This window comes from Cervus elaphus, chromosome 9 (assembly GCF_910594005.1).
Source record: "Cervus elaphus chromosome 9, mCerEla1.1, whole genome shotgun sequence".
NCBI lineage: Eukaryota > Metazoa > Chordata > Mammalia > Artiodactyla > Cervidae > Cervus > Cervus elaphus.
Window position 1 is genome coordinate 64,710,192 of NC_057823.1, and position 16,118 is coordinate 64,726,309.

At 39.4% G+C, this 16,118-nt stretch overlaps 1 protein-coding gene across 1 annotated transcript; it reads right to left on the reverse strand.

The window, feature by feature from the left end:
- Nucleotides 1–1,019: 1,019 nt before the first annotated feature.
- Nucleotides 1,020–15,879, reverse strand: NMUR2 (neuromedin U receptor 2). Its single transcript, XM_043914030.1, has 4 exons — nt 15,061–15,879; nt 8,079–8,163; nt 5,797–5,922; nt 1,020–2,083 (listed from the first exon to the last, which is right to left on the reverse strand). The coding sequence occupies exons 1-4, from the start codon at nt 15,775–15,777 to the stop codon at nt 1,788–1,790; spliced, it is 1,224 nt and encodes a 407-aa protein (XP_043769965.1). The 5' UTR covers nt 15,778–15,879; the 3' UTR covers nt 1,020–1,787.
- Nucleotides 15,880–16,118: the final 239 nt, after the last annotated feature.

Genomic DNA, 16,118 nt, shown 5'->3' on the forward strand with positions numbered 1-16,118 from the left:
TATTGTTTCCTTTGGAGTTGATGTTAAAGATAGTAATTGTACTAGACCTTCAAAAGTCAAGAAAGAAACTCAATTGTCCGTTTTTTGTTTTTTTTTTTTTGAGGTTTTTCTTTGGTTGAGTCTTTTCAACTTAATCCCTAAATGGCCAGAGAATTTTTGCTCACCAACATAAACCATCACTAAGAATTCAGATTCATTAAAGTTGGTTTATAATTAGCTAAGAGATTTAAAAAATATATTGAATTACTTTGAAGATGACTGTTCAGTTAGAAAATAATGTCAGAGACCAATATCCTCATTTATTAGTAGAATGGTCCATTCAACTTGGGGAAAATTCAGACTAAAAGCTGGAGCTTGCATGTTTCAGCATCAGTAAGGCCTGGGGCAGAGAAGAGTCTTCTCACACTGCAGACATAGCGGGCATGCCATTATAATCACAGCTGATTAAATGGCCAACTGAAGGTCAGATGTCCCTGTCAGAAACAGAATCTTGGTCTTTCAGCTCTTTCTCATGGTTTCCTGTGGAGCCATTTTTTGGCTCACTACATTGGAATGTGAGGTCAACTTATTTACTCATATTTATTGTGACTGTTATATTGTCAGGACTCCAGTAACAGCAAAAAGGAACACAGGATACTTCATGTCTTTGGCAAATTTACATTCTAGCAAAGGAAGAATATAAACCATGGAAATACAAAGCAGGCTGAAGGAAAAGCTTAAGATACATAAACGGATAGAAAAGTCAGATTATACTCCTATTTGAATAAATCAAGCAAGGCTTCATGGAAGAGGTACCACAATCAGCTAGATATTGAAGAATGGATAGGATCACATCTGATGAAGATTGGAGGTATAGAGAGCATTCTGTAAGCAAACATATGCAGCTAGGGAAACTGGGGTGTGACTTCATAAGAGCAAGTAGTTGTGACGATGCAATGGCGTCCACTATAGGAGTGATGAGGGCTATAGAGGCAATGAAGGATTGAGTAGGAAAAGTCATGAGTTTGAAACCAGTAGTTATCACTTGACTTGTCCTTTTTATGAGACAGTAGACATACATCTCTTTATGACACAAGTTAATAGAAATCCAGGTCTAGACCAAATGATGAAAACAAGTAGTATAGGTTGACTCTTTGGACCTTCCACCATATTCTCTTTCTTCCCTTTCTGCTCCAAGTAGAACTTGTATCTGATTTCATCCCTGGTGAGAAATGACTGATAATGACTTGTGGATCATTAAAAGAATGGTGGGAATAATAATTCTGAAGAGCATTCTTATGTTACCAGGACTCTTTAAGTCAAAGGCTTCAGGACTCCAAGGAAATCACATTGTAATTGAACCGTATGAAGCAGGGTACACATTGCTGTGGAAGAACTGGCATGGGCCCCTCAAATTACATTAACAGCATTTCCAGGTCTCCCTCTGTGGCTCATAGGGACCACTGGTTGTAAGAATGACAGCCTGACTCAGAGTGTGAATAGCAAGACAAATCATTCCCGATTGTGAGAATGACTCAAAGTATAGGTGCTGTGACTTGTTAGTCATGCTCTTTTCATGGACTAGTGAAGGACATGAAGCAGTTAAGACAGTGGAAAGCTAACTAAAAATCAAGAGGTTCTGGGTTTTAAATCAAGATTTAAGTATCAATTTTCACATTTGTTGGGGGAAAAGCTAGAATTGGATATCTAAGTTCCAAGAGTCATTTTACCTCTTTAATATCATATAAGAAGGCATAAATTATGGGATATCCCCCCACACCTCCAGCATACAGAACCACACAGGGATGTCAACTCTTTGAGAGCTCCTTTCTCAGTGCCTGTCCAGTACAGAGGGCTCTGGGAAGGTGAGAGCTGAAGACGGACAGCTGACAAGGGAACTGGGGACCTGCATCCTCAGTCAGCTCCACAAGGTGACATTCTGTCAGGAAGATGTTCCGCTGCACAGATGGCCCTGGTGAGTGGTTATGGGAGTGCTGCTGTTGGCAGGAAGGAGGGATCACGGTCCGGAATGCTGCTTGGAAGCGGAGAGAGAGCAGGTTGTAGATAATGGGGTTGACCGCTGAGCTCAGGTAGAAGAAGACACCTGGAATGCAGAGGGTTAAGAGACAGGCTGAGGAAAAACTGAGGGGGAGGCACCACACGGAGAAGCATAAATATTTAATAAAGGTCTCAGGTCCCTTTGATTGCCTCTTTTGGAAGTGATAATATATACAAGACTCTAATTGAGAATACAAAATGCTCTGAACAGATCTACCACCTGTGTACTTTAGGAACCAAACCTAGGAAGATTAAAGAGTCTTGGAAAAATTTAAGCTGGCATGGGATCTCTCTGAGATGTTCAGCAACTTCCTTTGATCCCCACTTGTTTAATTAAAGAACATGTTCCCATAGCATTAACGAGAGATGCTTAAGTATCAGAGGAAAGAGATGTTTTTATCTTATGCTTCAATCTATCATTTGAAACTGAAAGTAATGGAGGAATAGTAAATCAGTCAAGGCATAATCTCTGTTAAGACTCCTTATGATGCCAAATAGCTCTTCAAAGAAGCATTCCCCAGTGTCCTTTTCCTGCCAATTCCTTCCCCTTGATGGCTCTTCCCACCTTATTTCCAACCTTAATGAATTCTTGTATTGTTTCCCATTTGTTTTCTCCACCAAATGCCTTACACACTGCCATTTTCTTGGTTGATACACACTTTTCATTTATCACCATATCCTATTTTATTTCCCCATGGCCCATGGGAGCCTGAAGAATCAGAGGACTTAAGTTTCTGATCTTGGCCCTTGCTTATTCTGTGACCCTGGACAGAACAGGCACTTCAATTTCTTGTTCTTTGTAAAATGGAGATGATAATACTATTTTAACCCACCTCCCTGGTTCATTGTGAGGATTAAATTGAGGTACTGTCCACAGAAGGGTTGAGAATAAGAATATAAAACAAGTGATAGATGCTATCCTCAACACATTCATTGTCATTCTCATTTATATAGTCCAGGACACATAGAGGGCCATTTGCCTGTGGACAGAATTGGGCACAGAGAAATGTTGTTGTTTAGTCTCAAAGTCCTATCTGACTCTTTTGCAACTGTATGGACTACAGCCTGCCAGTCTCCCCTGTCCATGGGATTTCCCAGGCAAAAATACTGGAGTGGGTTGCCATGCCCTCCTCCATAGGATCTTCCTGACCCAGAGATATAACCCAAGTTTCCTGCATTGCAGGGAATTATTTACCACTGAGCCATCTAGGAAACCCAGGGAGGAATGTCTGCGGACCTGTGGGGGAGGGGGGTGCATTTCTGTACACTGTTAATTTGTTCAATAAAGAAATACTGATTGAACTTTTATTATGTGACTTTGAGGCACACTGGAAGGTAGTGGATTTAGACTTTGTTCTCCAAAGATTTAGAATAGTATTACAGAGATAAGATTTATGCCTGATTTCAGTAATTAACAAGAGGATGATACCTAACAATATCTGTTAAGAAAAGAGCAAAATATGTGATACTAACGGTCATGTTATGGAAATTCACATAAGCACAAAAACGCTAATGATCATGACAAATCACCTTCATAATAATGGGGTGACTGGACTCTAACCAGACCATGAAATGGATAGGAGACATTGGGGAAGAGAGGAAGGGGTCTCAAGAGAGGAGTGGAAGAGAGGTAGAAGGAACAGCATGCACCAGTGTACTGAGGCGGGAACAATTATTGTGCAAGAATAATGCAGGATGTGCAGAAACCCCTAATTCACTGACTTGAAAAGTATATGGCATATGAATTGAAAATACTATAATCTGAGGGTCGGAAGGCAAGTTGGGGGCGTTTTGGGCATAGCATTTTAAGAGGTTTAGATATCATCTGGTTGGTAGGGTCAGGGAGGGAAAAATTATATCTTAATAGGAAAATGTTATTGTGTTGTAAATGCCATGACTTGGGAATCTTAAAGTGGTTGTCTTGATGCCTCTGGAAAAGTGTAATCAACTAGTGAAGCCTCATGTGATCTTGTGTGTTTTCCAATTTTTTTTAAAGAATAATTTATCTTATTTAAAACACTTTTTTATTGAAGTATAGTTGATTTACAATGTTGTGTTGGTTTCAGGTATAGAGCAAAGCAAATCAATTATGCATATACATATATCCTTTTTAAAAAAATTCTATTCCCATATACACCTATACAGAGTATTCCATAGAATCCCTGTGCTACACAGTAGGTCTTTATTAGTTATCTATTATATCTATAGTAGTGTGTTTATTATTTAAACACTTCTATTTCTCAGACAAACCACAAAGATCAGAGCTATAAACATTTTTGAGATATTGTCCAGAATAATAAATAGTTTAACATGGAGGAAGGTCCTAATGTTCAGATATAGGCTGTACACAAGCCCTGCTGAATAAAAAAAAAATAAGTGGTGGTAGAAAACAGATAATATATATGGTACTCAGTACACATAGAATGTTATTGCTCTGTGCATATCTGGACTTTAATTTTTACAAATTGCTCTTATCTTTCCTCCATAATGATGTCCTTGTCTTTGATAAAGAGCTTGTAGAACCAGCCAGTGACTAGAGGAGGTAGAGGGATAAAAGTGGTCTGAACTTAAGGCTAACAGTTACACTAACTGAGAAAGAAAGACTTGGGGGGGCCATCCTTCGCCGCATTTGAGAGGAAGGAACCCTGAACTTGAAGTTAGGTGACTGAAGCCTGAATCTTAATTTTACTATTTGCGCATTATCTTTGGACAAGTCATTTCTTTTTTGTGGAACTGTTTCTTTAACAATAAAATGTTGATGATAATGTTTACTTTACAAATTTGTGATAGTCATAGACAGATCTACTATAGTTTAAAAAGTTCTTTAATAGCTATTATTTTATTTGCTTCTCACCATCAGCCTATGGGCTTTCCAGGTGGTGCTAGTGGTTAAGAACCCACCTGTCAGTGCAGGAAATGTAAGAGATGCAGTTTGATCCCTAGATTGGGAAGATACCCTGGAGTAGGAAATGGCAACCTGCTCCAGTTTTCTTACCTGGAAAATTCCATGGACAGAGGAGCCTGAAAGGCTACAGTCCATGGGGTCGCAAAGAGTTGGACATGACTGAAGTGACTTAGCATGCATCAGCCTAAGGTGTGTGTAGAATAGGCATTATTGCCATATTATAGTTGAGGAAACTTGGGAAAGAAGGAATTCATGATTTGCATATTGCTAAGAATATTAATGGTATTGAGATCCAAATCCAGGCCCTCTGATTCAGCAACCTTTCCACCACTCTCCACCATAGTCTGTGATGTCCTTAATGAGCAGCGTTAAAGTGGCCTAAAAGCAGAAATTGATGTCCCACGAATGCCCTTTGGCTGGCTTTCAGGAGGATATAACACTTGCAGAAGACAATACTGGGTTTCAGGGACATGGATGTTTAATAAATAAGAACCAATTAAATCCCATGGCCATTGGCAGAAAAACCAAAGGAATCATTCCTTAGACCATTTTCCTCCTGTGATCATCATGTTTAGAGTTGAGGGTTTTCATAAAATAGTGTCTAAAGTAGTAATATGGTATATTTCTTTTGAGTCAGTAACCTATTTAATCAATATTTAATAATGATATTTAAGTATTAAATATTTAATATTTAAATACAATAAAAATCAAATGTCTTCATTATATGTATATATGCATGGCAAATCTCCATGATACATTGCTATATACAGATAGAACCTCCTTGCTCTAAGCAAGATGAAAAAGCTGCAACTACCTGAACACTTGTGATGCACGCAAAGGATCTATACTTTTACCTGACACCACATGGATGAGATTGAACACAGCAGCCAGAGGTTCAGTCCACTCCTCCACAAAGCTGAAGAAGAGCCGATCGATGTGGAATGGGGCCCAGCAGATAGCAAACACTAACACCAAGACAACTGGAAAAGGAGGATGAAGGGGAGAGAAGAAGGCAGTCAGAGCAAGAAGAGGTATACAGCTCCCTCTGAGTTCCTGCTAGCGTTTGCCCTGCATCTTTGTTAAGTTATACTTCCTAAAGGTCACTAGATCCTACAGAACTTCTACACAGAATATGTAAACATAAGAATGAATTTTATAGGATTGAGAATCAGTTTCCCAAATGGTTGTACAAGATTTCTTGTATAATGTAAATTTCCTTTAAGGTATTAAAATAGTATTGAATGCATTCAAAGTTCTGAAAACATTCTACTGTGGAACATAAATTATTGCCAGGAGACTGCTGTAACCACATAAACTGGATATATAAGTAAAATGATTGTGCTTAAGGAAGTCCGTGTTCTTTGAAGTTATAGATTAATAAACTATGAAGTGCAGTATGAATTTATATTGTTATTATAGAAAAAATAGAAGTTTTTATGATTTTAATCATTTAAAATTCTGAAAGAAGTCAGGGAAAAGAGAAAGATTGAACAACCATGAACATACTATAAGCATCTCTGGATTGGAATGGGGATGTGTCTATTATAAATTTCTAGGGCACAGAATTCCTTCCGTTGCTTTATGTTTGTTTTTACTTTTTGTTTTTAAATCATTACAGATTCACAGGAAGTTGCACCTTCTAGTTTCTTATTTTCAGCTCCCCAGACAGAGATTGGTGCTACCAGAGTTTCTCTGTAGGGCATTTAATCTCCATAATATAAATATGTATGATTTTTCTTCTCTCCTGGCGTTGTAAAATACTTTTCCTTCCTTTTCTTTTGAGATCTACTTCAAAATAATCTTGTAGGGGCTAAAGGAGAGAGAGAGGTGTAGAGGAAGCAAGATTAGTTATGCACTGATAACTTAAAGCTGGATGATGGGTACTTTGGTGTTCACTTTACAGTTCTCTGAACTCATGAGCATATTTGATGTGTTTCATAGTAAACAGTACATATGTTTCCCATTGGTACTAAACATACTCAGAGTAAGTTGTCTGCTTGCTTTATGTGGTTTCAGTATTGTTTGAAAGATTCTTCTGAATTTACCTTTGAAGAAAATGTCCCTAATCTGCTTACTAGTGTCTACAACTTCCTCTAGTTAAAATTTTTAATTCCTGTTAAAATTAAACCCTCTACTTGCAAAAGGCAAAGGGTTAACAGTGTATTTTATCATTGTCACTTTAGTGTGAGTACACTTCAAGTCTCCTAGTGAAAGATTATGTTCAAAAAGGAAGGGAGAGAAATACTGAAGGGACTAGATTGCTTGGTAGAGAAGGTCAGGTGCTAACAGGTGGTAAACAGTTTCCAAGAAGATGATTAGTAGAGCTGAAAAGACATATTTTAGTGACCTCACAGGTTTTGTTGTTGTTGTTCATATATATCACATAGTTGCAGTGAATGTTTCATATGCATATTATCCTGGAAGATTTTTTTTTCTTCTAAACCTCACATTTTGAGTTGGAAAGTATATCATAAACCTTCTTTCTTTAATTGATCAGTATCTTGTTAGACTAGTGCTGGATCTTGTATTTTTATAACATTCTTTTGGGAGAGTGTGGATCAATGCCTGGATTTTGTTTTAAATTCTTATCTATATAAAAGAGAGTACTGTTTATATAAAATCATGCAATGTCATAGGAGGAATGACTGCTTAGAATATTCTTAACCAGCTGTTCTTATTCTGGAAATAAAAGATTTCATGAAGTCCAAGCTTGGTATCAGAGGGTTTTGTGATCCCCTGAAATGGACTATCAAACATTTGACGGATGCTCATTTACGTATCTTCTGAGTGGAAAATTCACTGTTTCCATAATACTTTTAAAGAAACTCATAATACAAAATAGGTTAAGAACCACCTGCTTATTTTAAAAGGGAAAAGAGATACTCGAAGGCTCTGAGAGTGGGTATGATTTACCAAAAACTGAACAGAGTGTATTATAATGGATGCAGTTTAGTGTGCTGTTCTGAGGTCTTTAAAACAGAACAAAATAGGTAGGCCCCAGATGCTTGAGTAAGCCATGGAAGAACAGGACATGATATTTTGCTTGAAGAGAATTTTGATCTGATACCAGCAACACTTAGTCATACCAAATATAACTGCTTTCTTTCAACAAACAGTTACAAAATAGAGGACTCACAGAGCATTTTAGTGACTGATTTTCTGGATGGTCTTTGAATATTTGCAGTCGCTTTATCTGCCTCAAGGTGTTGGTCTTTCTTCAGCTGCAAGGGAAATGCAAAGAGATATAAAGAAAGGGAAATGGTTTTTCCTCCCGTTAAGATTTAAGAAGTATGAGTCTAACACTCATTTTGTAAGTTAAAAAAAAAAAAACTAAGAGAAATGTAAAGTGAAAGTGAAAGTCACTCAGTCATGTGCGATTCTTTACAACCCCATGGACTGTAGCCTGCCAGGCTCCTCTGTCCACGGAATTCTCCAGGCCAAAATACTGGAGTGGATAGCCTATTCCTTTTCCAGGGGATCTTCCCATCCAGGGATAGAACCCAGGTCTCCTGCATTGCAGGTGGATTCTTTACTGTCTGAACCACAAGGGCAGCCCAAGAATACTGGAGTGGGCAGCCTATCCCTTCCTTCTCTAGAGGATCTTCCTGACCGAGAAATCGAATTGGGGTCTCCTGCATTGCATGTGGATTCTTTACCAGCTGAGCTACCAGGGAAGCCCCAGAGAAATGTTAAGAATTAGCTAAATGTTTAATAATAAGTTGGAGGGGAACTGGACTCAGTTCACCTAACTCAACTGTATAGATGGTTGTGGCCAAGTTACAGGCAACCATTTGTCCCATGGGCTTCCCTGGTGGCTCAGATGGTAAAGAATCCGCCTGCAATGCAGGAGACCTGGGTTTGATCCCTGGGTCGGGATGATTCTCTGGAGAAGAGTGGCAACCCACTCCAGTATTCTTACCTGGAGAATTCTATGGACAGAGAAGCCTGGTGGACTACAGTCCATGGGATCTATAAGAGTCAGGCACAACTGAGTGACTAACACTTTCACTTTCATTTAACCTATACTATTCTGTAAAACTGTTGTTTTGTAGTTTATTAATAGACATTCCATGAAAAAAAAATTCCTAAAGTTAAAAAGTTAGACTTTTCCATTCATTCATTCATTTATTATATACTTATTAGACATCTATTAGAATGAAACCCCTCAGCTATGAGATGGATAGGCAGTAGAAAACAGAAACAGGTATTATTTCTGCTTCATGATCTTTATAGTCTTTATTGTGGGTCTTCTTTGAGCCTCAAAATGCTAATAGGTATAATTCATCCTCACGGGAGAGAGTGTATCATCTTTCCTCCACCTCCACCTTCCACATCCCACATCTCTTATCCTCTCAGGGGATAGTGCTTCTTAGACTAAACAATACCCTTCCCAACCCTTTTCAGTGGAATACCTGGTACCATCTTGAGAAGCACAATTTGGAAGACTCTGTTTTACAAATACTATCCATAAAGGCTCATATGTTTCTGAGTTTAGATGTTAAAATAACTTCTCCTTACTGGCAGATATGGTGATCTGTAAAGTAGCATCTGAAAATTTCAAATATTAACATTTCCTGTACATACAGCCTCTCTCACCCAATTAAGTGCCACCTACTCCTGGGAGACTTTTGTGGCAACTGTAGACCATTATCACTTTCTTCCTCTGAACCTCAATAGCACCGAAGATCTACATCATTTGTCTAGTTGTGAATTTTTTTTTTCTCTTTCTGTATTTCAAGTTTGTGGGGATGTTCAGCCAGATAAAAGAAGCTTTAAGGACTCATAATAAATTACTATCAGATATCTAGAAGATAGTATAGTGCTTATTCTCCCTTCTCTTAAAAATAGTGCCCTGATTTTCCTTTAGGGAATTTATTCATTCTCCAGTTCATAGTCATTAATTTGGATCTGAATGATCCCATCTCCGGATACAGATTTGCTTTTGTTATTATTGTTTAGTTGCTCAGTCATGTTCGACTCTTTTGCTACCAATAGACTGTAGCCTGCCAGGCTCCTCTGTCCATGGGATTTCCCAGCAAGAATACTGAATTGGGTGACCATTTCTCCAGGGATAGAACCCATGTCTACTGCATTGGTAGACAGGTTCTTTACCACTGAGCCGCCAGGGAAATCCCTTCAGTCAGAGTGGTTGGATGATTGAGACCAATGAGATTTCAGATACTTATATTTTTAGGAATGAAAGTTTCATTCCTCTTTTATTGGAACTGCCAGGGAGAGTTGTTTGCTTGTTTGTTTTTTTTTCCTCCTCACCATGAGGAATGTGCTTGGAGCCACCAATGGGCTGCTATGCAGATTTCGAGGTTGAAACCAACACCACAGACAGAAGAGCAAAGAAACGGAAATAAAGCTAGATCCTTGCTGTCACTGTGTGTCCTACTAGATTAATCTTCCCCAAGAGCCAGCTCTACCTCTGGACTTTTCAGGTCTGTGCTCCATCTTGTATTTAGTCAGATTGAGTTGGAGTTTCCTCTTCGCAGTGTGGAAAGTCCTGACAAACTGAGGCCATCAGTGGGAGGAAAATTCAACCTGTTTTTATAACCTGTGTAGATTAGGATCAATTGATTCAGTTATAAGGAGACATATTTCAGTTCCAGCTAAAGAAGAAATTAGTGTGGTCTGTGTAACAATGGAACAGACTTAGACTTCTATAATAATCAATGACCTTCCTGGGCTAGATGGTGTTTTTACAAAGTATTTTAGAGAAGGTATTTAAAATTAAATAAGACTTGGAAGAAAGGATCATTAAAAGTTGCCTCCAAAGTTCAACAAATCAATATCCTGTCTTCCTAAAAGACAGATATGCTCCTCGAAGTCAGGTAGCTCTCCACGCTGCACTGCCGTGGATGATTAATAAACTTGGCCATCTTGAATATATTGGTGTTCTCTACATATTCCTGTGCCTTCAGAAAGTAGGGGACTAAGGTTCCATGAAATTTGACCCTTTGAAGTCATCTAGAACTTGGAAAGAAATAGGGGGAAATATTGTGAAGTTATTAGGAATAAATGAGAAGGAACTAAAGATGATAAGAAGTTATTTATATAAGAATAAGGGCTTCCCAGGAATATAAGAGTAAAACAGAACAATGCAGGTAGAGTTCTTAACTCAATGGCTGGCACATGATACTCAGTAAATTATGTATTGTGATTCTGGGAGTTCCCTGGTGGCCTCATGGTTAGGATTCTTGGGCTTTCACTGCTGTGGCCAGGGTTCAGTCCTTGGTCAGGGAACTGAGATCCTGCAAGCCATGTGGTGTGGCCAAAAGAAAAAAAAAAAAATCATGTATTGTGATTCTGATTATTGTCCTGAGTTTACTCAAAAGGCATAATAAATTTTCATGAAATATTTATTTATAGCTGTGGGTCCACTCATCTGTATTATGGAGTCCCTTCTAGAAATTCTTCTCATGGTACCACTCACCCACAAGCTATACCTGTGTTGACACAAATAAGGATCCAGATACACTGAGAAGAGAAACACTTGTGTTTAAGTTTAGAGCAATAAATCAAACTACAAATCTTTCTAACTCACCTTCAATTAAATCTACTAAAGTTTCTGATTATTTCATACCATTTAAAACATTTGTCCTTATTACAAGATAGTTATTCCATTATTTGATTCCAGTCTGTAATCAAGAACAATGAAAGATTATTAAGATCTATTAGTCACTTCCCTGGGTGCATTCAACAGTTCTCATTAGAAATTTTTCTACTCCAGGGAACAGTTTCCTTAAATCAAACAGCTGGCAAATGACTCGCACAATCCTTTTAGGAACAGGCTTCTTTTTCAGTGTAGTTTGCACTGAAAAGAAAATTCATGTGTGTATTAATCATTACTTGTATTTTGGCTTTCTTAGGTTACAGTGACACAACTATTCAACTAGAAGAAGATTAAGAAACAGAATACTTATACATGTTACACATGGTTTCAACAGAATTTGAAGGGGTTAACATAGCATAATAGAATCCAAACAACTTGTTTAGCCAATATTAAATGCTGCATTATTTCTTGCTGAATAATTTCATTTCCCTTCAGATGTTTAACAAAATATATATTTACCTATTGATTATTCCCACCCACCACTAAACATTTATTTTAAAAGTGAGGTTACAAAAAGAGGAGAGGAAAATTGTTATCACTCTGTAGGAAGTTCAGAAGTCTTGCTACTCCACTCCTTTTAGCTATGTATGATAAAAAGCGAAGGGAGACATGGGGTTGACTATCAATCAGATAATCCCGATCAGTTGTTTATATTGATTAAAATCATTTTACCAGTGATTCATTTATATAGTTTTTGAGTTCATTTATATAATTTTAGATACCAAGATATAATTATAGCTTTTGTGTAAGTATCTCCACAATCTGAACAAAATCTGTTTATTAAAAAAAAAAAAAAAATCAGTCCAACCCTGTTTGCCCTGGCTGAATTCTGCTGCTATTCATAATACATCCTCTCTAGTTCAAGCATTAATGCTGCATGCAGGAGATGGGAAGGGACTTGCCCTGGGATTGGCTATTTTCCATCTCCATCATGTTAGAACCATAGAGAGCAGCTCACTGGAGACTTGAGTCCTGGAATGATGAAGCAGCTCTGAGTGGTCAATTTTGAGCACACATATGGCTCCCTTCCTTCTTTCTTGCTCCTGGGATTTCATCAGTCTTGGTTTTCTGCCTTCTGAAGGCATTTGTCCAGACTCAGTCATCTCTTTAGACTTGCCATGAGAATCAGTACTTATCAGAGTTGATCAAATCTCTTTAAAATCTTTCAGATCAAAAAGGCCCTCTGAGATAATATTTCCACGTCTCCTGCTTTGAAGGTAGAGAAGCCTAAGTCCAACAATAAAGGAAAAAATTTTGGCTCATTCATTCATTCATTGAGCTTACAGTCTAGTTGGAGAGGAAGAAGTTAAGGAACCCACAAGTATAGACTTATAAATTGTGATAAATGCAATGATGGGAAATCACTAGGAATCATGAGCACCTACAGGGGAACCAGGCAGTTAGGGAATCAGGGAGAACTTCCTGGAGGAAGTGTGGGTCAAGTATGACTTAAAGGATAAGTGAGAGTTAGAAAGGCAAAAAGGATTGTGGTGGTGGGCAGTAGGGATGTTTCTGGCAAAAATACAGCAAAAGGTGCAAAGGGCTTGAGACCAGTGTCACAGACTAGGGTCTACTTTTGACCCCCAGTCTAGAAATCTTTAAATTCCTATAGAAGAGACGTTCTGAGCAGAGAGTTCCTTTCCGGTGTCCTCTGGGTTACACCTCATCCTTCCTGAGAATAGGATGCTGCATACACAAAGCGAACTAGCGTGGTTTCTTAGCTGTTATCTATCACCTAGCTCCTGATAACCAGGGAGCAGTAGGTTCATGACAGCACAACAAAGTGACACTTAAAGTAATTGTTTGGAAGAGGAATCATGTGTTTCCTATTCAGAGCTAGATAGTTCCTCCAAACTGACCCGAGACAAGTGATTGTTCACTGTTAGTAGAGATTGTATTGGTACATTTGGGGTGCATATTTCTCATAGGGCTCATGGAATCATGCAGAAGTCCTTTCCCCACAGTGCAATGCACAGGGCTTGCTAAAGACATGGTGACTGTGAGTTAGTCTGGTTTGACACATGTCTCTGGAATTACAGGGGCCAGTCCACCAGGAGGCACAGTTCTCTGCCTGATTAGATTTACTCCTGTGTACTTGAAACCTGTTCTTCCTCCTTAGACTTTGCCACTCACTTTAGGCACAGTATTTATTCAAAAGGACGACCTGTGGAACACTCTTTTTTTTTTTTTTTGGAACACTCATTTTTGACACACAGTTTTCTCAGAGATGCACTGAGATGGGAGTATATTAATTATCACATAATACATGGTACCAGAGCCATCTTACAACATAGGATGTGAATGTGATGCCTGTTTTGTTTTCCTTTCATTTATAACTCACATTGCTTCCACTCAAAGATTTCCTTTTCCTTTTCTAAGGAACCATAGACTGTTAGAGCGATCAGGAGTGCTAATACATAAGATCTTATGTAAACTTCTCATTTTATAAATACAAAAACTAATTCCAGGAGAGAATTGTGTGACATTACCTAAAGGCATCTTATATATGAGCTTCATACCTGGGAGTCTAAATGGTCTCATGACTATTTCCTACATAACTACCTCCTTAAATGGGTATAAAACTGTCATGTTTAGTTTTCCTCTCTGTGATTTTCGATGCAGAATATACCAGGAAAGGAATCATATAGACTCACTTCTCCTTTCATTAAAAACAAAACAACAGTTTCAGATAATTTAGATCCAGAAAAAAAGAAAAAAAAATCAGTTTATCACCATAAGCACATGAAGGTAAACTCTAATTATAAAATGTTGCAAACTAAGTAATAATATTCTATTAATTCCAACTATATATTATTCACACTGTCTTCTAATCTATTTTAGGCACTCTGTTTACCTCTTTGTCCTTCAAACTCCACTTGTCCAGGTTGATCTCACTCAGGCCATATTTTTGCATTTTAATCTGATATTTCCACGAAAGGATCAAAGCAACCACCACAAGGAAGTGTCTGACTTTAAAACTGTATATCTGTCTTGGAGTATAAACTACACAGGAATAGTTTATTTTATATTCAGACGAAGTTGGTGCAGAGGAAAATTTCAATGCAGGCAAAGCAGGTGAGGGCAGGAAAGAGACCACAGGATATGAAACAGTCTCTCCAGGGGTGGCTGCCTTGTGCTATTTAAAATGAAGCTCTATCCCAGACCTACTGAATCAGACTTCTCTGTAGGAAGGGACTCACACATCAGTTCCTATGGTAAAGTTTCAAGGTGATTTGTAGGAATACCTAGGTTTGAGAACTACAGTTACAGAAGAATGATGAAAGGTGAGTTAAAGGAAATGATTTATAGCTGTGGTTACTGTCTGTCCAACTGAAAGCCAGTCTGTTAACTTCTGAGTTTCCCCTCTGAGTTCACCCTGTTTTTCTCTAAGGTCCCTTCCAGTTCTGAATTTCTCCAGTTCTAAGTGTTTCTCTGAACTTTGAGTCAGAGAAAAGAGAGGCACGCCACCCTATGGGTTGCAGCCAGCTTGGATACTCACCTTGAGCCCCATGAGGTAGTAGAGGACACTGATGACTGTCATGGGGAGGATGTAGAAGAGGAAGGAGGTGACCTGGATAATGAAATTATAGATCCACATGGGCTTGATGACCGTACAGGTGGCAGAGCCCGGGATGAAGGACCCGTTGGGGAAGTAGTGGAGCTTGATGCCATGGATGCTGGTGTTGGGCAGAGAAAAGAGAACAGAGAGGCCCCAGACGATGCCAAGAATGCGGAGGGCCCGGCGCCGGGTGCTCTTGAGTTTGGCGCGGAACGGGTGGAGGACAGCCACGTAGCGCTCCACGCTGACGGTGGTGACGCTGAGGATGGAGGCGAAGCACACGGTCTCGAAGAGGGCCGTCTTGAAGTAGCAGCCCACCGGCCCAAACAGGAAGGGGTAGTTGCGCCACATCTCGTAGACTTCCAGGGGCATCCCGAGAAGCAGGACTAGGAGGTCGGAGACAGCCAAGCTGAAGAGGTAATAATTGGTGGGGGTCTTCATCGTCTGGTGCCGAAGAATCACCAGGCATACCAGGAGATTGCCAACGACCCCCACCACAAAAATCAGAGCATACACCACAGTCACCGGGAGGAAGAGGTGGCTGCGACGAGGCCCGCAGAGCAAAGCGAGGTAGTCATCCGTATTGTTCAGGTATTTCTTGAAGGGATCTTCCAGCTCCTGTTGGTAGATCCAGGAAACATTCTCATGTTTTTCCATCACTGCTATTAAAACACAAGACCTGAGCCCCGTCTGGAATGAGCTTCTGTCCCAAGCTGAGCCAGAAAGGAAAAAGAAAGCAGGCAGGGAAGCACAGGCTTGGGGAAGGAGGCCCGGAGAGGGATAGTGCTTCAGAAACTGCTCAGACCTCGGATCCCTTTTGAAGAGCCCCCGACACAGAAGCCCCGCCCCTTCGCGGGCTGTGGGCCAATGTACTTGTCAGACGTTCAGTGAGAGGACAGCTGGGTGGGGCGTGCTGGTTTCCTGAGCAGGGAGCAGGAGAGGAGGGGAAACGTTTCTCTGAATTGGAAGGAGCTGGGAAAGCAGAACTGTCACAAACG